General features: G+C 36.6%; 1 protein-coding gene across 4 annotated transcripts in view; it reads left to right on the top strand.

Annotated features, from left to right (window-relative positions):
• The window catches only part of NCOA1 (nuclear receptor coactivator 1), a 105,208-nt gene that overhangs the window by 2,743 nt on the left and 79,143 nt on the right, over positions 1 to 23,322 (top strand). For all 4 annotated transcript variants that reach the window (XM_086700112.1, XM_086700113.1, XM_086700114.1 and 1 more), the window contains exons 2-3: positions 10,983 to 11,088; positions 18,335 to 18,501. In XM_086700112.1, coding sequence (XP_086556238.1) covers positions 11,000 to 11,088; positions 18,335 to 18,501 — 256 coding nt within the window. In that variant the 5' untranslated portion in view covers positions 10,983 to 10,999. The remainder of the gene's footprint in view (positions 1 to 10,982; positions 11,089 to 18,334; positions 18,502 to 23,322) is intronic.

A 23,322-nucleotide genomic window follows, 5' to 3' on the forward strand; every position in this document is an offset into this window, starting at 1 on the left:
GTTGTTGGCTTTTTACTTCTCAGTTATGTGACTATAGATTAGTTATATGAGTTAAAGCATAGCCAGATTCTGGAGCCAAATTACTTAATGATTTTTACCTCTGCTACTTATGATGTTAAGCAGATCAAGTAATGTTTCTATGCCTCAGTTTCCTCATTTCTTACAATCTGTAAATAGGTTATAAAGTTACCTGTCTCATACTTTATGAGTGAATTGAATTAGTAAGGTTTATGAGTAAATAATGTAAATTCCAGGGGTGCCTGGGTGGCTCAGTCGGTTGAGCGTCCGACTTCAACTCAGGTCATGATCTTGCCATTTGTGAGTTCGAGCCCCGTGTCGGATTCTGTGCTGACAGCTCAGAGCCTGGAGCCTGCTTCGTATTCTGTGTCTCCTCCTCTCTCTGCCCCTCCCATGCTCATGCTCTGTCTCTGTCTTTCTCTCAATAATAAATAAGTGTTAAAAAATGTAAATTCGATGGTTAGAACAGTGATTGGCACATAGTAAATCCTGTGTAATTGTTGGTCATCATCATTGTTATCTTCATCATCATCATCATTGTCAGTAGTTTGTAAGATAAAATTGTTGAACTCAGTGATTCTGTAAGTAGAAATAATAATGCATACTTCATAGGGCAGTTGTGAAGAGTAAATGAGTTAATACATAATAAAATACTTAAACTGTACACACACACATACAATTCTTATTATTATATTGTCCTATCTTGTAATTAAATGCATGTTAATAGGCCTACTGTTTTGTGAACAATTTTTATTATTTTTTCTGCTCAAATTCTTTGTTACTGACTTGATACTGTGAAAATGGGAACAGGCAAGAGAGGCATTTTGTATATTCTTAAGTGGCCTATAGTCAAAAAGTTTGAGAAACAGTGTACTAGATGACAATTGCTGGGGTCCCTCTGATTCTGAAATTTTGAATCTGAGTCTCCAGTTTAAAATTTATAAGTCTTACTGGGGCGCCTAGTGGCTCAATTAGTTAAGTGTCCAACTTTGGCTCAGGACATGATCTCGCGGTCCATGGGTTTGAGCCCCATATCAGGCTCTGTGCTGACAGTTCAGAGCCTGGAGGTTGCTTCGGATTCTGTGTCTCCCTCTTTCTCTGACCCTTCCCAGCTCATGCTCTGTCTCTCTCTCTCTCTCAAAAATAAAAAAAAAATTAAAAAAATTAAAAAAAATTTATAAGTGTTACTCTCATAGGTGTTACTCTGTTGAGAACACTGGAAAGTGAAATTTGAGTTTCACTTGTTTCGAGTTGGCCATTTGTTGGGCATTGTACTGGAAGGGATATGACTAGAGCAATTAGTATGATCATTGAGGAAATATAAATGCTACTTAACTAGCTATTCACCTGAGATGCTTGGGGAATTTTTTTTTTGGTTTCCCAATGGGTATCAATAAGGTTTTTGCCAAATATAAATGAATCAAGTAGGATGACTTAAGTTTTAAGCTAGGCTTTAAAAAATGCATATTCTGCAAATTTGGGTAATGAGGATTGTATGTACATTTGTATGGTGACTTCGTTCAAGCCACTTCTGCTCCAGCTAGGGGGATGATCCCAAAATTAACTGGAGGCTTTACCTGACTTGATCATTTTCTAGTGCCCTCAAAATATAATTTCATTGTTTTGGCAAATTATTAACCCATGCAGCTTGGTACTTCTACTGCCTTATAATGTTAAGGATCAAATTTCAGTATGTTTATTTTTCTTTTACTGATTTATATATGTACATTTAACCATACTATATTCTGAAATGAGTTTCTGAAATATTTTGTGGGAAATTGAACAACTTCTGATCAGATATTGGAATAATTTCATGTAGTAAATGTGATTTTGGGTTTGGATAATCATCTGTAGATTATCTGTATCTAAAGCTGATCTTCATTCTCTTCTGGCCACTGATCTTCGTTCTCTTCTGCTCATTAGTTTCTGAATCTGTGAGGGAGAATGGAATTGACGGAAAAAGAGAGAGAGTGAAATTTTTATCACTTAGTTTTTACATCTATGACCACCATTTTCAAGGCTGTTACCTCTTTGCTAAACTATTACAAACTCTTCTCCCGTGCACATGCAAGTAAATATCAAACACTTATTTCATTGTTTACACAGTTAAAGAGAGCTGTGGCTAGGAAGACCGATTTTAATCTTTTTTTTTTTTTTTAAAGAAATACCAACATATCTTCCACAAGTTAGAATGATATAGTACCGATTTTTGGAAGTCATATACAGTATATCTATTAATTACCCAATGTAATTGTATGATAACTGGAATCATTTAATTTCATGGATTTGCAAGGAAATGTTGAGGGTGTTTCTGCCCAGTTGCTTTACTATATGATAGCTGCCACAAATATGTATTTCATATGCCACCTATTTTTCCTCAGGGACAAATTCATACAATAGGACTATTTTAGCAAGGTGAATGCGTTTATGTTTATTTTTTAACTTTAAAAAATTAAATTTTAAATAAGGTCAATGAGAGGGATTTAAAATACTGGGTTTTAAAACTGATTTTTCTCTTCTTCCTATATTTTTGTTAATAAAAAACAAAAAATAAACTTCTACAGTTTTTCCAAACTTATTCTTTCCGTTTAGAAAAAAAATAATGCAAAGAAAAAAAGCATTGTCTCTTAACCTAAACATAAATTTATTAAATGTATTACTTCACACATGACACACTTGTAGAATTTAACGTATTAAATCCTTGATAATTTCTTTATTATTAATATATAAAATATTTTGCACAAGATTTTCTTTTACTGTAAAAAAACCTTTTAAGAAAAATCAGATGTTTTAGAGAACCAATGAACTAAGAAAAAATGATGTCTTTATTTTTAAGAGTTCATTGCTTTGAATCCATTTCTTTGCCTTTGTTTTTTATTCCTGGGCATAAGAGTTCAGATCCTGGCAGGCCATTTGTGGCAGAGACTTATTGGGGTAGGGGTTCTTCTCTGGGCCAGGGAGAGCCACCATCTGAATTTTGGTCTCTGGCTTTGTGGATTCAGAGACTTTTTGTTTCCAGACCTTTAAGGAAATCTTTTTTAGGCATTAGCTTCAAAATATCTGGTTTTTAACAAGAAGTTAGGAGGCATTCAGAGAAATAAGAAAGTATGGTATATACCCAGGAAGAATAGCAATCCGTAGAAATTGTCTTTAAGGAAGTCCAGGCATTGCACTTACTAAACAAGAAAAAAATAGATAAATTGGATTTAATCAAAATTAAAAACTGGGGTGCCTGGGTGGCGCAGTCGGTTAAGCGTCCGACTTCAGCCAGGTCACGATCTCTCAGTCCGTGAGTTCGAGCCCCGCGTCAGGCTCTGGGCTGATGGCTCAGAGCCTGGAGCCTGTTTCTGATTCTGTGTCTCCCTCTCTCTCTGCCCCTCCCCCGTTCATGCTCTGTCTCTCTCTGTCCCAAAAATAAATAAACGTTGAAAAAAAAATTAAAAAAAAAAAAATTAAAAACTGTTCGTAAAGAAAATGTTTGCAAATAATATATCTGGCAGAGGTTTAGTACCCTAATATAAAGAACTTTCATGGATTAACAAAAAAAGACAAATAACCCAACTTAAAAACGGGCAAAGGACCTGAATAGACATTTCTCCAAAAAAAGATACACAATGGTCAATAAGCACCTGAAAAGGTGTTCAGTGTCATTACTGATTAGGGAAAATCAATGTAAATCAAAGCGGTAATGAGATACCATTTCACACCTCCTAAGACGACCAGAATTAAAATAAAATTACAAAACATAAAATAATTTTTGGTGAGAATGTGGAGAAATTGGAATGCTTGTACATTGCTGTAGCCACTGTAGAAGACAGTTTGGCAGTTTCTCAAAAAGCTAAAGAGAGTTACATTATTATGACTTAGTAGTTCCACTCTAAAATACCAAGGGAATTGAAGACATGTTCACATTTATGCATATAAATGATCATAGAATCATTCCTCATAAATAGCCCCCAAATGGAAAAACCTAATGGCCATCAACTGGCGGATAAACAAAATGTGATGTATACAAACAATGGAAAAGTATCCAACCATAAAAAAGGTGATGTAAATCCCAATACTTTATCACTTGAGAAAGATTTCAGTTGACATTGCAATGAAAAGACAAGAGAAATTGAAAACTTCTTTTAGAGAACCCTAAGTGTCTGAAGATGCCAGTCTGAGAAATACTTCTTTATGGCAGTTGCCCACTGCAGGAGCTCTTTGTTTATAATGATTTTCCTATGTGATTCTTTTCATACAGCTGTCAAGTTGGAGATGTTCGGCCCTCAGAATGTCCCTCTCATCATGTCTGTGCTGCTTTGTGCTAATTGCCTGCTAAGCATTTTAAAGTATATTTATTAGAGCTGTTTACTAACATATTGTTACTTATTTTTCAAATTATGCGGTTCTCAGCTAAATCTGGGAGATGAGTGACAAATTTCTTATGTTCTAGAAATTTATAGTTCAAGTGAAACATAAAACACTGACCTATTTCTTCAGCCTCACCTATTTGGTTTTGTCTGATCTATTTGAGATAGATGTGGTTTCTGATTCCCAAAACTGTTCTCTACAGATTGCATGAGGTTGAGTATAACTTAGCAACTCTTTTTAAATCAGCAGGGTACTTTGACTTAGAAACCTTACCTCTTTTTAAAAGGTAGTATGCAAATTGTTTCCTGAAACCAACATTCTTTTCTTAATGAACCTTATTTAAGTACCCTTACTGGCATATATAAAGCCACTCCACAAATAGAACAGCTGTAATAGTTTTCACTCATCAGGGGATTTGCATTCCACTATCTGTATATTGTGTTTTGTAAATAGAAAGCAGTTAATACCAGAATCATATCATCAGCAAATTGTTGGTGACCCTCTCATAGCTTCTTACTGTTGGCTCTTATTTTGGTAGGTCAGCCTGTCTGGCTGGTGTTGAGTTATTGTCTAATGTCTCCTCAGCCTCAGAATCTTGGATAAATTTAGAAGATGTCAATCTCTAGCCAGTAGTCTGAGAGGAGCACAGTTTGGGGGATCTTATTTTCAATCTAGGTTTATTTGTTGCTCAAAATGATCCAGTCTATGAAATTATATTATTTATGTTTACAGTTGTATCACTGTGACATGACTATGTTTTTATAGTACTATGAAATATTGTTTGAGGTTTTCCCTAAATAGTATATTTTTACCTTTTCAAAATTAGAAGAGATGTTCTCCAGTTTCTGGATCAAGAAGATAGGACTTGGGGTTTTTTCCCCCCATTGAAAATAGGGTAAAAAGGATTTTGGATAAGCTCATGGTCTCACTTATAGGAAAGAATGCCAAAGCTTTATGAATGATTCCAGAAAATATATTAACCATAAAATATCTGAAATATCCTTTAAACTTTTACATGTCATATTAGTTAAATAATCACTTCTAATGCATCACCTATCTTAGCTTCTGTATCTTTTAGGCATGATGTTAGATACTGGATATACAGTAAAAAGATCTAGTAATTGGCTTTGAGTTCATAATCTAGAATGGGAGACAAACAAGAGAATTATAATTTATAGCATAGTATACAGTATAGTATAGTACAGTATAGTATAGTATAATAAGCATAGTATATTGCCCTTTCTATTTTGAGAGTCAGTAGATTTCCAGATGGGTAAATTCTCAGATAGGTATAACCTAATGTCTTTGGAGGCAAAGAAGATAGGCAGATAAGGAAGTAAGAAGTGGCCCCTGAGCATGAGGTGGGAATTAGCTAATTTCTTTCTTTTGGTTTAGCGAACTCCAGAGTCTTATCTTTCATTATATTCCCCCCTTCATTTTCTGCTCTTTTATTTCTATTTCTGTTGAAAAGTTTAGAATTAATGTCCCATTATTATAAAGGTTATTGCACAATTTCATTATTTGTATTAATACATTTAAAAACATTACATTTGGGGCGCCTGGGTGGCGCATTCGGTTAAGCGTCCGACTTCAGCCAGGTCACGATCTCGCGGTCCGGGAGTTCAAGCCCCGCGTCGGGCTCTGGGCTGATGGCTCAGAGCCTGGAGCCTGTTTCCAATTCTGTGTCTCCCTCTCTCTCTGCCCCTCCCCCGTTCATGCTCTGTCTCTCTCTGTCCCAAAAATAAATAAACGTTGAAAAAAAAAAATTTAAAAACATTACATTTTATTTCTATGTGAATATAGAATGAGGTGACTTCTTCTGTGATATTTGGTTTTGTGATAACCTCATTTATGCTTCTGTGAGTTTCTTAGGAAAAGAAGGTAGCAGTTGTATTGGTTACAGTAATATATCACTTAGATGATTATTATTTTGTGTTTGGGTTTCAGAAGAGATACTAACAAACATGTCGGGTCTTTTGACATCTTTTTTATTGTGGTGATTGTTTTTACAAGTCTGGCCTGTTTGCCTTTGCATTGAGGTTGTCCACCTTGCAATTACTGTAATTATTTTTCTTATCATGGGTCCTTCCTCTCCCCCCACCACAAGAGATTTAACAAGTATTTTTTATGATGGCATTACTCCACAACGCAACTCGTCTCGTTTATTCATCATTAACAGAAGTCTGGAACGTAAGCATCCAGCATATTTTATACATATTGAGTTTGAGGAGACAGTGGGATATCCAAATGAAAAAGTCCATTTAGCAGTTGGAAACTTAAATACCAAATTACTGAAATGAGAAAGATTGTACTTACCCTTTATAGCAGAAGTCTTAGAATGAAAATCAGATCTTGTCATTCCTCTGTTCTTAACCCTCCACTGATTGCTTAATTCAGTCAGAGTCAAGCTAAAATCTTTAAAATGGTTTTTATGGCCTTACACGATGTAGCCTCATTGTGTAATCTTTCTGAGCTCATCTGCTCCCTCACTCCCTGGTTCTAACTACACTGATCTCTTTCATCTTTTGCAAAAAGCATAGCAGCCTTAAGGCCTTACAGCCCTTCCCTTTGCGCCTGCCAGGAGCACTCTTCCTCCAGATACCTTTCCCTTTCCTTCACATCCTTCAAGTCTTTGCTCTTATCTCACCTTCTCAATGAGGCCTTTTCTAACTATGCTACTTAAAACTGCTGTCCCTTCCCTTCTACACACTTACACCTCTGTTTTTGCCTGATTTTCCTCTATAACACATATCACCTTTTAATATACTCTATAATTTACTTTTTAATTTTATTTATTATCTCTCTGCCTTACAATAGAATGAACCTCTATGAGGACATGAGGACAGTGATTTTTGTAAATTTTATTCACGGTTGTATCCCCAGTACCTAGAACAGAGGCTGGCATATACTAGGAACTCAGTAAATATTTGTTGCTGGTGAAATTAGGGCTACCCACGTTGTGATCAATTTAAAGTTTTCTGACTAATGTTTTCCTTTTCTGGGAACGTGGAATATAACCAAGGATTTTATTTTTAAAGTCTTTCCTTAGTGTCGGAACTAAAATTAACATACGTAATCTACATGTGTGTGTCTCTGTCTGTTTCCTATGGATTATATATATGTGTGTCATATATAATATATAACATATATAATCTGTTAAGTACATGATCGAATAGACGTTTAGTCACTTACTCACCAAATTCTATAATTGATGCACAGTAGGTGAGAGCTGATGGAAACTTTGTATATTATGTCCAAGAGGTTGAATGTTGTTCTTTCAGCAGTGAGGATTTAGTGAAGGATTTTAAACAAGAGATAGAGATGATCAGACTTACATTTCTGATAGCCTGCTCTGGTGGCTCAGGGAGACCATCTGGAAGGCTATTTTATTGATTTATTTTTTTTTTTTAATTTTTTTTTTCAACGTTTATTTATTTTTGGGACAGAGAGAGACAGAGCATGAACGGGGGAGGGGCAGAGAGAGAGGGAGACACAGAATCGGAAACAGGCTGCAGGCTCTGAGCCATCAGCCCAGAGCCTGACGCGGGGCTCGAACTCCCGGACCGCGAGATCGTGACCTGGCTGAAGTCGGACGCTCAACTGACTGCGCCATCCAGGCGCCCCATGGAAGGCTATTTTAATAGTCCAGCAGGAGGGGTGCCTAGGTGGTTCAGTCGGTTAAGCGTCCAACTCTTGATTTCAGCTCAGGTCATGATCTCACAGTTCGTGGGATCGAGGCCTGTCTGGGATTCTCTCTTTCCTCTCTCTCTGTCCCTCCCCCTGTCATACTATCTCTCTTTCTCTCTCTCTTTCTCTAAATAAATAAACATTTGAAAAAAAGAAATGGTCCAGCAGGAGGTGATGAGAGGAGGCTATGAAGAAGGGATGGATTTGGGAGATATTTAGGAAATAAAAATTGACAAATCTTGGTGTCTGCTTGCATATGGTGTATGAGAGAAGAGGTTAGAAGGACTCCAGCATACCAACTAAAAGAAGAAATATATGAGGTGAGGTTTAGTTCAGTTTGGAAAGTTGAATTTGAAGTGCCTGGGTAACATCTGGATGGAGATAGCTGGTGAGGAATTGGATTATGGCTCTGAGACTTAGGAGGTCTGAGCTAGAGGTGGAGATTTGGGGATAATCAGTATAGAGATGTGTTTTGAAATCAGGCTGAGTGAGTAGTATCACCCGAGGATAATGTATGTAGTCTGAGGGAAAAAGAGGCCTTGGACATTAGGACCTTGAGGAATTCTGACCCCCAAGAATTGGGCAAAAAGTACTTAGAATGAGATCAGAAGAAAACCACACTGTTCTAGTCAGGTTTGATTTATGCATCACTTCTTTGGAGAGGGCCCCAATTAAAATTAGGTCTCCTCTATTGCTTCTCTCTATGAGAAACATTCTATTCTATTCTTTTCCTATTCTTTTCCTTTTCCTTTTGTATTCTTTTCCTTTGTAACTTTTATCACAGTTTAAAATTATATGTTACTTTTGTGTCTTATTTGCTTATGTCTCCCGCTCCCTGAGGGCAGGAACCTCTATTTTGCTGACCATTTATTTGCTCAGCTTTTAGCACAGTGTCTGATGCATGATAGATGCTTGATTTATTTGTTAAGTAAATGAAGGAAGTACGGGATCACAGAAGCCAATGGGTGACAGTGTTTCAGAAGGTTATTTCAAAAGCTGCTCCAAGTAGGCCAATAAAATAATAATAATAATAATAATAATAATAATAATAATAATAGCATATATTGAGCACTAACAAATGAAGGCATGAAAAGTGTCCATTGTATTTATTGATAAGAAGGTTTGGGATGAGTTATCCACAAGTGAACCCTAGGCCCTCATGGAGCTCTCTGTCTAAAGAGGAAATAACAAGTCAGCATTCTCCAGGAACTAGAGTATGCTCTTTACATGCACTGTTTCGTTCCGTCCTTACAACAGATCTGAAGGTGGGTGAAGGTAATTATTATCTGTATGTTATAGATGAGGAATTAGGTTTAAGGAGGTTATACACTTTGCCCAAGAATAAGTAGGTACTGGTTAAGCCAGGACTTCCAACTTAAGGCCTTTCTTACCCCACAGCCCGTGCTTTCAACCACCATGCTTCAGTAGGGGGACCCAGTTGATTCCTCATCAGGGAACTGATATCTTGGAAATGACATTTGAGCAGGAATGGTTTAGGTGCTGTTTATAGGACAGATTAGAAGTGAGAGTGACTGGAATTGAGAAACCAGATACATGGATCTTGCATTAATCCAGAATGAAGCATTGGGTTCCAACTAGAATCATAACTATATCTGAGAATAAAAAGGAAGGGACAATCTGAGATCTCTTATTAAGGAAGAATTGACAGGACATGGATACTGATTAGAAATGAGAAGTGAAGGAGAAAAGTAAAAAGCAATTACAAGACTGCAATCCTAGGGGTTGGAGGTTTTTATGAACTGCACTTCTCATGTGGGAGAAATTCAGAATGTGCCCCTTTTGTTGCATGAAATAATAAATTCATGATTAGAATTTTAGTTATTATTTGTACACAGAAAAGGGGGAACTGACAGTCTTTGGTATTGACAAAGGACAGGCTAGAGACAGTAAGTTTCAGGACTAGAGAAAAAGGATTTGCTCACATGTATTAATTAAAACCATGTGAGAGATTCTTATGGATCTCAGCATTCTTTATAACAAGCTTTATAAGCACAGTTGTCATTGCTGTGGAAAAGGAAAAGTTAAAGGTTTTTCCCATTTAGCAAGGATTTTCTCTCCTTTTTCAAGGGTAGATGGGGTGAAAACAAATGGGGGAGGTATGCTGTTTGGCACTAATAACATACAAAAGGTCGTGATGAATATAAGGCCAGGGATAGGATTCTGAGTTTCGTTAGGGATTCTACAGAGAATAGTGGTTGATAGGGACAAGTCAGAGTGGATCTGTAAGTGTAGTCACTACCTGGCACAACATGTGAGAGAGAGACCTGACTGGCGTGCTCAGGGAAATGACTTTGTGTTCTCTGGCATCTATACCAAGATCCTAACATAGACTAAACATTTGATCTTTGTCGCCTGACTACATAAACACAAGGTTAGGAGTATAGATTTCAGAGTTGGTAAGTACCAAATCTAATTCATTGCTTCAACTTTAATTGTAGATGTATTATTTATTTTCTTAGCAGTATAAAATCCCAAACCTTATGAGTAAAAGTTGTTTCAAGTTCTTTTCAAAGCATAATCTAAAATAAATACATATAAGAAATAATTTCTCTGACTCCCAGTTATACATTGTTCTTAGAAACATCTGAAAGTGATTTTTTTCTCTGAAAAAAAATTTCAGTGTCTATTTCATTATTCTAATAATACTTTCATCCTATTTGACCTTTGTGATTTCATAAGGGACTATTTATTTTGTTTTACAAATACAGAAAAGAAAGTGTAGAAACACTAAATAGGTGATGACTCTGTATAGATGGGGATACTTTTATGATGGCTGTAATTAGGTATTCACAGAGACCCTGTAGTGTTTAGATATCTTCTAACATAAGGGAGCTTCTTCCTCTCCTGTGGTTAGAAAGCTCACCAGAGTAGATTTCTCATTGTTGTCCTTCCTTTTTTAGGTGTGAAGTTTTTCAACATGAGTGGCCTCGGGGACAGTTCATCCGACCCTGCTAACCCAGACTCACATAAGAGGAAAGGATCGCCATGTGACACACTGGCATCAAGGTAGGAACACTGTTTTCTTAGTCTAGATCTAGGAGAGCTTCTTTATCATTTTCATTGCCACTTAAGAGTTCTTGCTAAATCTACTCCAAGTTTTCTGTTCTTCTTGGAGTCCCTTATACTCCCCATGTTTTCTTGTTTCCCCGGGACTTTTGCACATGCTGCTCCCACAGTCTAGCTTGCTCCCTCTAGATTTCTTGTAGTCAGTACCTATACATTCAACAGATACCAGCTTAGACATTACCACCTTAAAAGGAGCCTTCTCTTACTTCCATAACTATTATGTTAAGTCTCCCCCATCCTGTATCTGTCTCACATGTATGTTTATAGCTCTGATCCATAATTTCAGGTTTTTACTAGTTCATGTGATTATTTCGTGAATTTCTGGCTTCTCCACTACACGCTTAGGCTGCTATTTGGTAAGGACCTTGTCTGTTCTTACTAGTATATGCCTAGTTTGTAGCATAGTGTGTGGCTTATATATAGTAAGGACATAGTAAATATTTGTCACGTGAATAAATAAGTCCATTGTATATCTTTAACCTGCTATCTTAGAACGTTATGTTAGCAGAACTAAGAAATATCATTATTTTTATAATATTAATATTAGGATTTTAAAGAATGCCTATTTGTGAAATTAAATATTTGTGTATCATAAGGAATATGATCACCCTAAATAGGCTAAAAGAGAATTGTTGCTAAGGAGATTCTAACAAATGCCAGACAGAGAAAGAAACTCGCTCGCATCAAAAGAACAGCTTCCCGGGGCGCCTGGGTGGCGCAGTCGGTTAAGCGTCCGACTTCAGCCAGGTCACGATCTCGCGGTCCGTGAGTTCGAGCCCCGCGTCGGGCTCTGGGCTGATGGCTCGGAGCCTGGAGCCTGTTTCCGATTCTGTGTCTCCCTCTCTCTCTGCCCCTCCCCCGTTCATGCTCTGTCTCTCTCTGTCCCAAAAATAAATAAACGTTGGAAAAAAAAAAAAAAAAAAAAAAAAAAAAAGAACAGCTTCCCACCTGAGAGGAGAAGAGTGGGGATCTTATTCCATTCATCTTCTAGGATCTAGAGAAAGCTTTCTCAGCCTTCACACTATTGACATTGTCAGCCAGATAATTCTTTGTTGTGGGCAGCTCTCCTGTATGTTGTAGGATGCGTAGCAATATCCCTGGCTTTCACACACTGGACGCCAGTAGCATCTTTCCATCAGTTATGATAACCAAAGTGTCACATCAGTTGTGACTACCAAAAAATGTCTTCAGACAGTTGTCAAATGTTTGTCAGGAATGGGGAAAGCAATATGGCCCCCATTGATCATCACTGATCTAGAGAGTGAAGTGGCAGAAGATTCTTCTGTCCCTGGATTACATGCTTCTTTCTCATGGGGGATAAAGAAAGGATTTTAACAGGGGAGTAAGTGCCAGGGCTCCAGTCTGGAGAGAGAAAAGTTGATCAATTAAAAGAACTGTCACAGATCATAACTTAAGTATTCATAACCACAGGTAAGTGTCCAGATGCTCAGAGGAATGTTGATATTGAGATACAATCCAGATTTGTGTTGTCAAAGTTAATGTTCTTGTTTTATCTGTATGTAAAGTCAGTCCTTTTCAAAGGAAAATGTAAGAGTAAATAAATAGGGGTGTCTGGATGGCTCAGTCAGTTGGGCATCTGACTTTGGCTCAGCTCACAATCTCATAGTTTGTGAGCTCGAGCCCCACGTCGGGCTCCCTGCTGTCAGTGCAGAGTCTGTTTTGGGTCCTCTGTCCCCCTCTCTCTTTCTCTGCCCCTCCCATGCTTGTGCTTTCTCTCTCTCTCTCTCTCTCTCTCTCTCTCAAAAAATAAATAAATATTTAAAAAAAGAATAAATAAATAAAACTGTTGTTTTTTAGATTTAATTTTTTATTTGGGGAAATTTTTTAAATCTATGTTAAGAATAGACTCTAAGAAACTATATATATCCATTACATATAATTGTTCATATTTTGTGGTATTGTTAGTATTTTTTAATATTTTATCATATTTGTATAGTCTTATTTGAATAAGGTAGTAAAATGATTAATTATTACATTGATTTGTCTGCAATTAATTTCTCCATTTTTAATAATTATATATGAACTGGTAATACAGAATGTTTATAAGTATACATATGATACAATACTGTATACTGTATATATTTTTCTAGAGTATACTTTTTCCAGCATGCATCTTGAGATATAAATATATATAGATTCAGTTCTGTCACCTTTTGATTAAATGTTGTAAGACAGGAATGTATCCCATTTGAAAAATCCATTTCCCTATAAACAACCTTTCTGTTAGAAATTTTTGCTCTTACAACTAGCACTACAGCGAAGGAACATCCTCATATGCACCTCCCTACTTTATTTTTGTTTATTTTTAATTTAAATTCATGTTAGTTTACATACAGTGTAGTATCAGTTTCCACACCTCCTACTTGATATGTGAGAGTTTCTTTGGGATCTGTATTCATCTTTATGTTAACTAGGTCACCACCACATTGCTCTTCAAATAACAAGCATTGAGAGTTCTTTTTTTCTCACACCCTTACCCACACTGTCCTCTCCTCACTGTAAGTCTCCCAACTTGATGAGTGTGGGGTTACAGTTTGAAGTATATTTCACTGATAACCAGATAAATTGATTTTGATTTTTGTTTTCCTCTTCTGTGAATTTCCTGGGTGTATCTTTTGCCCATATTCCTGCTGGGTTGTTTTCCTTTTCCTTTTTATTTATAAGATTTTTTTAAAATTTTCTGTGTACTACTCTTTTTTGCTGATATTTGATGTAAATATCTTTCTTCTCCTGGTCTGTTTAACTGTTTTTGAAATCCGTTGACATACCTTGGAACCTTCAGTTTTCATGTGTCAAGCTCTTGGGGGTCTCGTGGAAGAATTTTTTTCCCTCTACTTCAAGGCCTTAAACATATTTTTACATATTTACATATTACATACATATGTGTATTTAGAGTTTTAATTAATGTAGAATTTGATTTGCATATGATATAATGTGGGGAACTAATTTTATTTTTTCCCATGTAGAACATAAGTGGTTATGGCCCTATCCTTTCTCTGCTTTTGTGCTGTTACCTTTATCATAGATCCAGTTCCTGTATAGATAGGGATCTGGTTCTGAACTTTCTTATGACAATCACCTTGATATCTGTTGAGGCAAGTCATTCTTTGTTATTTTTCAAAATCGTTTTCCCTATTCTTGTCCCTTCACCTGTCCATTCAGATTTTTAAATCAGGTTTTTAAGTTTCCCCTGAAGAAAAATACTCCTGGGATTTGGATTAGAATGTCATTTACTTTTATAGATTAAATTGGAAGAGAATTGACATTTTTATTTTCTAGACTCCAGATTCCCGAGTGTTCTTATTTGTGAATATAAAGGCTATTCACATATTCAGGTCTTCACTATTCTTTGGTAGTAGTTCATAATTTTCCCCTTTGAACAACTAGCCCATCTTTAGTTAGATATATTCCAGGGTCCCACAGAATTTTTATTGCTTTTGGAAATGGTATAATTTTGTCTATTGCATCTTCTGACAGCTTTTAATATATAGGATTTGGGATTATTGGTCTCCTATGCATCCATTGTTCTAAACTTTCTTATTTGTTTTATGGCTTATCTGTAGATCTTTGATTTTTTTATACATACATAATCATGTCATGACAAATATCAAAAAGTGAATATATTTTTTGTTCTTAGATGTTCTAAAGATAATAATCTTTGTGTGTCTGCTTTCAAAATATTTGAAAACATTACCTCCTTCAGGTTTGTAAGTATGGGCTTCAGTTTCAATTGGCATTTTTGATATGGTAAAGTAAAACTTCGTGATTTTGAAACTGATTGAGTTTGTGTATGAATACCACCTTGTAATGCTTCTTTTGGTTTTGTTATTATCTGCTGTCTCTTTGGACAGATTCTGAACTCATTAATCATAAAGAGAATATGTTAGACCTCAGGATATTGCCAGCCCTTTGTACAAGAGCCCTGATAGAGTTTCTTAGTAATTGATGCCTCATATCTCTTCCTATTACCTCTTCTCCATTCTTTAACTGTACTAGGAGAATGGGGATTAAAATGCCGGTCTCAAAATGCTGGGTAGCTATGCCTTGTGCTTGTTTAATATTTCTAATTCAGCTCAACAAGTGCTTTATTTAGTGCCCACTATTCAACCAGCATGGTGTGCATGACGTTATAAGGATATAAGCAAAGTGAGTCATGTTTTCTATCTTCAGGGAGCTTACAAATCTTGTCATGCCACTCATTCTTCTTCTTAAACCCTTCTGGGCTTCCCCTCGCCCTGAAAAAAATAATCATAACCAAAACAATGACAGTAGGTAACATTTACTGAACTAAAAGTATATGCCAGCAACTTTGCCAAACATTTTACATTTAGCATCTTTTTTAATCCTCACTAAATTCTAAGAGATAATTAATGTCATCACCCCTGTTTTGCAGATAAAGAAATTGAAGCTGAGAGAAGTTAAATTGCTGTTAAGCAACTTGTCCAGGGTTACATAGCTAATAAATGACTGAGGAAATTTGAACTTGTGCTTTTAAGCAATACATCATGCTCTTTATCATGGTGTATGGAAGAGCCCTCATGATGTGGCTTGGAACTCATCTCCTGCCCTTCTGTTTCTTATCTGTAGTTGAGCCATACTGAACTACTTATAGATCCTTTAACTTGACATTTTCATTCTCATATTACAACTTTGAAAAAGCTGGGTTTTGTTTGTCTGCCTCCCCTGCCCTGAAACCAATCCCTGTCTACCACTAGGTTGGGACATCTCATTGCCTCAGCGTAGGTGTGATCCGGATGAACTTCTATAGTATTAACAGTCTTGTCACATAGAGTTGTAATGACTCTTTTTCTTTATTCTCACACTAATTAGGGCTACACCTAATTTACCCCTGGGTCCCCAGGACATAGTGCGTGGCTGTCTGGCATGTACTAAGTTTAGGACCATTTGTTGAAAAAGCTAGTAAGTTGAAGGAAAAAGATACGTTAGTTAATTCATAGCATGATTAACTAGCATGTGTGCAATGTCCATGGAAGTCGAGTGGGCTGGTGAGAAGTGTAAGTGGCTAAAGTAATAAAGGAAGCCTTCTTTTCCATTAAGGTAGAATTTTTTGGTCATGTCCACCCCTCCTTCAGTTTTGACTTTGTTTAAATATATCTGCTCTCATTTTCTGTCCTTACTTATTAGTTACTTCATTTCGTGGTGATTTTCCTAGTCTCCTTCTTAAGTCATTTTATAGACAACTCAGCATTTCAGTATTTTTAGCTTCTTGCTTCCTCTGTCAACTCTCTGTCTATCCTGCCATTCTAGCACTTTCTTTTATTCTACAGTGGTGTCAGGCACTTCAGTTTTACGTAAAACTTAATGTCAGAAGCCGATTTTGGAGTTCCACTACGTGAATCCAGTTTACTCGTGTTAGAATCTAGACCCCTAGATTTAAACAGATCATACTTTAGACAGAATCTACAAAATAAGTCTAGTATGACTTAGTTTCTCTAAGGTAAAATCAGGTGTCCTCTAAAACACTATCAAGTTGCAGAGATGGAGTTCTCGGAAACCTTGACTATGTCATTTTCTTCATGCCTTGTTTTCAATCCCTTTGTGTGAAGTTTGTCAGAATATCTTGCTCCATGTACTTTCTGTGGAAATTGTAAGATAAAGTTTTACTAAATAAAGTGGGACTAATTCCTTAATAATGAAAGGCTTTACAGATAAAGATAAAGGATGATTGTTAAAGTTTCAAAATTTGGTTTTGTTCTGGGATGTGTACCATGTTGTAGTATTTTGTTTTTTGTGGTTAAATACATTTGATTGGCTGACTTGGTTCTTTTCAACTTACTATGTTGTTATGGAAATGCTATTGCTTTTATAGTTTTGTGTTACGAAAAGTAAGTGGTATTTTAATTGTTGCCAATTATGAGCTTTTTATTTTTCTTAATTTTTTTTAAAAAAATTTTCTTTAACATTTATTTATTTTTGAGACAGAGAGAGAGCATGAACAGGGGAGGGTCAGAGAAAGAGGGAGACACAGAATCTGAAACAGGCTCCAGGCTCTGAGCTGTCAGCACAGAGCCGGACGCGGGGCTCGAACCCATGGACCGCGAGATCATGACCTGAGTCGAAGTCGGACGCTCAACCGACTGAGCCACCCAGGCGCCCCAATTATGAGCTTTTTAAAAAGCAACTAATCTTGCCCTCTTTTCACCTCTTTTTTTTTTTTTTTACCACTTTTCTACCATCACACCAGATGATTTTGGTTGCTGCTTATAAAACAAAGAGTTATTTGTGACCAATCTTTCTTATTATGTTAATTTGATAATGGAAAAACTCATTTCAAAGTAATACTTCACTATCTTTGCATGTATTACATAAAATAAGTTGCCTAATGATCTGGCTAATTAAACCAGGGGTAAAGACTGGAAAACAAAACTGAACAGTATTCATTCAGTACCTTTGATTGAATGTAAAGTGCTAGCTGGTTGCACTGTTATCCTTTGTTCTCGTAATTTTGCTTCAAGAGAAATCAAAATTGATTTTATTTATCACATTTATGAGAACTTATAAATAGATGTCTTATTTTTTGTAGAATGAGGTTGTATTCAAAAGACATTGTTCTCTGTACCTTTGTCTCATAATTGATTATTATTCTTTTTCTTTTACTTTTTGGATGGATGCTCTTTTCTTTTTGATGAGGACCAACTAATGGTCTAGTTATGATAAGAATCAAGTGTTTATCAGATTTCTTTCAGTAACAAAAAAATTAAGAAAGTTTATCAGATTTCAGAGTATAACTTATTTGAACTCTAGTATAGTCTGCACTGCTTAATTTATAACAAAGTTATTTGAAAAATCAGATTTTCTAATTCAAGGAATTATTGTTTAGAATATAAAGTAAATTCCAAATGCAGTGAGTGTAAGTACTTTCTGCTTCCTTTTAATATCTAACATTTTGTTGGGAAATATTTGATGTATTTATATCATTGAGGAAATACATATATGATGGCAATCACTCTCTTTATGCATTTTTTGGCCAGAATTGTTTTCTGCACTTTGGTATTGTGAATTTAAGTTGTTTTTAAAATCGGACTTTATATTCTGGATAAAATTATGGATCTCTATAAATATGTAAATATTAAGTACTTGATCAAAGAGGGAAGTATCGTGGTAGAAATGTACACTAACTGGTTTTTCTTTGTGTAACAAACAGCACTGAAAAGAGGCGCAGGGAACAAGAAAATAAATATTTAGAAGAACTAGCTGAGTTACTGTCTGCCAACATCAGTGACATTGACAGTTTGAGTGTAAAGCCAGACAAATGCAAGATTTTGAAGAAGACAGTCGATCAGATACAGCTAATGAAGAGAATGGAACAAGGTAAAAAAAAAAAAAAAAAAGGCCAAAACCATGGTTGTGTGCTTTGTTATGAAGACCTTTATAATAGGTGATTTTATTATTTTTATTATTAAGAAATTGCATTGAATTTCATAATGTTATTAAAGAAACATTTTTGTATAGACGGTCTTTATTTTAGAAAGTGAATCTGAGAGGTTTCTTGTTACAAAAACATGGCTTATTAATTTAACTTGAACACTGGTTGCCTTGGTAGGTTATGAAGCCTGGTATCTAAGGGAATTGAGTCAAGAGATCTAAGTTGTGGGGTCAGACCTGAAGCTCTGGCATAGTGTTGAAAGACAGTGCCTCAGTGGTAGGATAATCCCTCCATCTGAATAGTAAGCTTGTCTCTGCCGGGGCTCTGGGCATGGGAAACAGTCTCTTCTGGGAAAACCCTGACTTTGTTTTACGACTTATATTTATACTGTCCATATTTACTGGGGACCTCATGCCAGAAAACCCCTAGCAAAGAATTAAAGCAGACACACAGGCAGAGCGCTTTGGAGGAAAACTCTCACACCTGATAATGGAAAAACTCATTTCAAAGTAATACTTCACTATGTTTGCATGTATTACATAAAACAAGTTGCCTGATGATCTGGCTAATTAAACCAGGGGTAAAGACTGGAAAACAAAACTGAACAGTATTCACTCCCATGGCATTTCCAAAGAAAAAGTGCTTATGAGGGTGATTTTATGCTAAGAAATTATGTAACATATGAGGAAACAATCTACAGTAAGTAGGAACACAAATAACAAACAGAACAAATAGACCAGAAGGAACTTCAGATGAATAACAGCAATGTGAAAAGATTATAAACAAATATATTTCTAATGATTAAAGTGGTAGGATGTTAAGATTTTATAAGCTGGAAAGTGAATAGTCTAGTGACAGCTGATGGAGCAGACAGTAGAAACTAGTATTTTAAGTCTCCGACGGGGAGAGCCAGCCAGAAGCTATATGTCACCTCGCTGCTTGCTGCCCAAGGGGGGAAGGATCCCTCTCGGGACACTGACCTGCCCAAAGGAAAAGACACACAGACACTGACAGTTGGGAATGATCCCCACATGACAAAAGCCTTTCCCTGTCTTGCCCCCTCTATTCACACAGCTGCCAGTCAGCCTTTTAGTACCTTACTCTTTAATCTGAATAAAAATCTGAATATTTGAGGAAAACCTGTAAAGTAGAAGAGAACAAATCAAGCAAACAGGAAAAAAGGGAACTCAGAGAAAGTAGAGACAGTGCAGGGAGCAGAATAAAACTTCAAACCATCAAACAGTCCCTCAGAGACAAAAAGGAAGGTAATTCAACTATGAAACGATAATAAGATGCTATAAAATAAAACATTCAAAACACCAAATAACTTTTGGAACTTAAAATCAGGATAACTGAAATAAACTTTGCCTCTTTACTTTGTTTTCTACTTTTTGCCTACTCTCTGCCTAACCATTCTAGGCACACTCTGCCTCAGGTCTTGGCACTTTCTTCTCCCTTTGTCTGGAATGTTCTTTCTCAGATGTACACAAGGCTCATTCCCTCACCTCTTTTGTGCCTTTGTTCAAATATTTCTTCACAATGAACTTGTCTGTAACTATCCTACCTAATACACTCTCTCTCTAATACACACACTCTCTACATCTTCCTTGATTTATTTTCCCCACAGTGTTTTTTACATCTAACATATTATATGTTTTATTTGTTTATTGTCGGCCTACTCCCACTAGAGCTCCATGAGGGTGAGGATTTTTGTTTGTTCCTCATTGTGCCCTCATACCTAAAACAGTTCCTGGTTACATAGTAGACTTTCAGGGAATATTTGTTGAATAAATATTTTAAGGGTTGAAAGATAATATGAAGAAATCTCTTAGAAAGTAAAAATAAAAAGACAAGTAGTGGAAGACAAGGGAAAGGTGGGAAGTGTATAGGAATAGTTCAGGAGGTGTAACATATTAATTTCAGAAAAAGAGAACAGACCAAATAAAGGGAGGAAATTATAAGAGTAATAATACAAAACCAAAACAAAACACTTCTCAGAATTAGAAAGATGTGGGTTTCCAGATTGAAAGCACTCATATAGTGCCCAGCGCAACGAATAAAAAGAAAGGGAGAAAAACCTCACACGAATGCACAATTTTCAGACACCAGAGAGAAAAAAAACAAGGGAAAGAAAAAATAGACACATACCAGATTCAGAGTGTATCCTAAATAACAATACTGAATGAGAATTCTTTTCTTAAGAAATGTTTATTTATCTATTTTGAGAAAGAGAGGGAGAGTGCACACAAGCAGGAGAGGGGCAGAAAGAGGGAGGGAGAGAGAGAGAGGGAGGGAGGGAGGGAGAGAGGGAGGGAGAGAGAGGGAGGGAGGGAGAGAGAGGGAGGGAGGGAGAATATGAATCTCAAGCAGGCCCCGTGCCACCAGCATAGAGCCTGCTGTGGAGATCAAACTCACAAACTGTGAGAGCATGACCAGAGCCAAAACCAAGAGTCAGACACTTAACCAACTGAGCCACCCAGGTGCCCTGAGAATTCTAAACCTGGAATTCTGTGTGAATCCAAATGAAGTGTAAGTGCAAAATAAAGACATTTTCAGACATTTAAAGCCTCAGTTCAAAAGTTATCTTCTGTGTACTTTTTCCAGAAATATCTATCAAAACCACCATAGCAAACCAAGAAAGAAAGGCATAGGATCTTAATCCAGGGAAACCATGGAATCTTAACAGAAGAAAGGTGTACCCTTGTGCATCAACCTAAAAACATAGCTAGTGGATAGAGGTCTCCAGGACGAATGTTTCCATGGGGAAAAAATGGAACAGAGAATCAGAGGACTGACTAATTAAGAGGAAAATTTCATTTCGGGGGGGGGGGGGGAAGTTTAGGGATGAGTTGAACTTAAAAAGACTAAAACGCAAAATAGAAATGTAAATGATAGCACACACCTTGTCTCGTTTGTGAACTTTATTTATGTGGCCACAGGAGCATAGATAATAAATACTGATTGCCCTAGAAATTGTAACTATATTGGGAGGATGAAAGGAGGGAGAAATGTGTGGGTAGAAGGTTGATGTAAGTTAAAGTCTTACTTTTCATGATAGCATGCCAATAAATTATGTCTATCATGGACATAATCAAGATCTAGCAAATAAACATGGGATTGAGAAATACAGAATGTATAGTGAGGATACAGGCTAGGCTACTGTAACAAGAGACCCAAAGTGCAGCAGCTTTAACAAGATAATCTAGGGATGTGTCAGAGGTTGTGATTGATTTCGTCTTTTTTTCTGTGCCATTCCTATTGCCATTTTCCACGTGGCTAAACATGGCTCACGGGTCCACATCCCAGCTGACAAAAAGGGGAAAGAAGAAAATGGGGAGGCATGCTTCTTTCCTTTTAAGGACAAGACCCAGAAATTGCACGTCGCTTCTTTTCACATTCCTTGAGCCAGAAACTAGGTCACATAGCCACTCCCGCCTTAGGTTTTGCCTGAAATTTTAGATGTTTTGCTTTTCACACATAGTTATTTAATTTACTTGGACTTGATGGTTGGTGTTCTTTGACAAACCTGTTTAAAAACCAAAAACCTGTCTTAATGTTATAAACACATGAATTGATGAAGGAAGTACATCTTAGAACTAAATGAGAAACTTCTGTACCATAATAATCAAAAGGTAAATAACCCAGTTAATAGATGGACAAAGGCTCTGACTGAATACCTCTCAAAGACATATAAATGACTAATAAGCACAGGAAAAATATGTGCATATCGTTGCCATCAGAGAAATGCAAATCAAAACCACAGTGAAGTACCAGGATGGCTGCACACAAAAAAGACAGATAAGTGTTGGTGATGATGGGAGAAATCGGAACCCCCATACACTGCTGGTAGGAAAGTAAAATAAAATTGTGCAGCCACTTTGGAAAACAGTCCAGTAGTTCCACAAAATGTTAAGCATTGAGGTACAGTATCACCCAGCAATTCCATTTGTAGGTATATACCCAAGACAAAGGAAAACCTAGGTCCACACAAAAACTTGCACACAAATGTTCGTAGCAGCATCATTCATAAATAGCCGAAAGGTGGAAACAACCCGTGTATCTATCGGCTGACCAATGGATAAGTTAAACAAGGTATATTTATATAATGGCATATTATCTGGCAGAAAAAAAAGGAATGAAGTACTGACAGTGCCTTGAAAGCACACGAAGCAAAAGAAGCCAGTCACAAGGGACCATGTGTTGTATGACTCCATTTATACTAAATGTCCAGAATAGGCAAATCCACAGAGACAGAAAGTAGATTGGTGGTTGCTTAGGGCTTGGGAGCATTGGGAAAATGGGGGGTGACTGCTCAAGGGTACAAAGTTTCTTTTTGGGTTGATGAATATGTTCTAAAATGTATTATAATGTTGGTTGCATAACCCTGTGAATGTACTAAAAACCATTGAATTGAATGCTTTATTTTTTTTAATGTTTATTTTTGAGAGACGGAGAGTGAGTGGGTAAGGGGCATAAAGAGAAGGGGACAGTGAGCTCTGTGCTGACAGCAGACAGTCCAGTGCAGGGGCTTGAACTCACAAACCGCCACATCATGACCTGTGCTGAAGGACGCTTAACCGACTGAGCCACCCAGGCACCCCTGAATTGTATGCCTTAAATGCATGAATAGCATGCTATGTGAATTGTGAATCAGTAAAGCTGTTGTTATAAACACTATATGAAATGACACTTTACACCCAGTAGATTCACACACACAAATTTTTTTTTAATGCTGATATCAGTTGTCAGTGAGGATGCATAAAAAC

This window comes from Puma concolor, chromosome A3, assembly GCF_028749965.1.
Source record: "Puma concolor isolate L17-30 chromosome A3, mPumCon1.1.hap2, whole genome shotgun sequence".
NCBI lineage: Eukaryota > Metazoa > Chordata > Mammalia > Carnivora > Felidae > Puma > Puma concolor.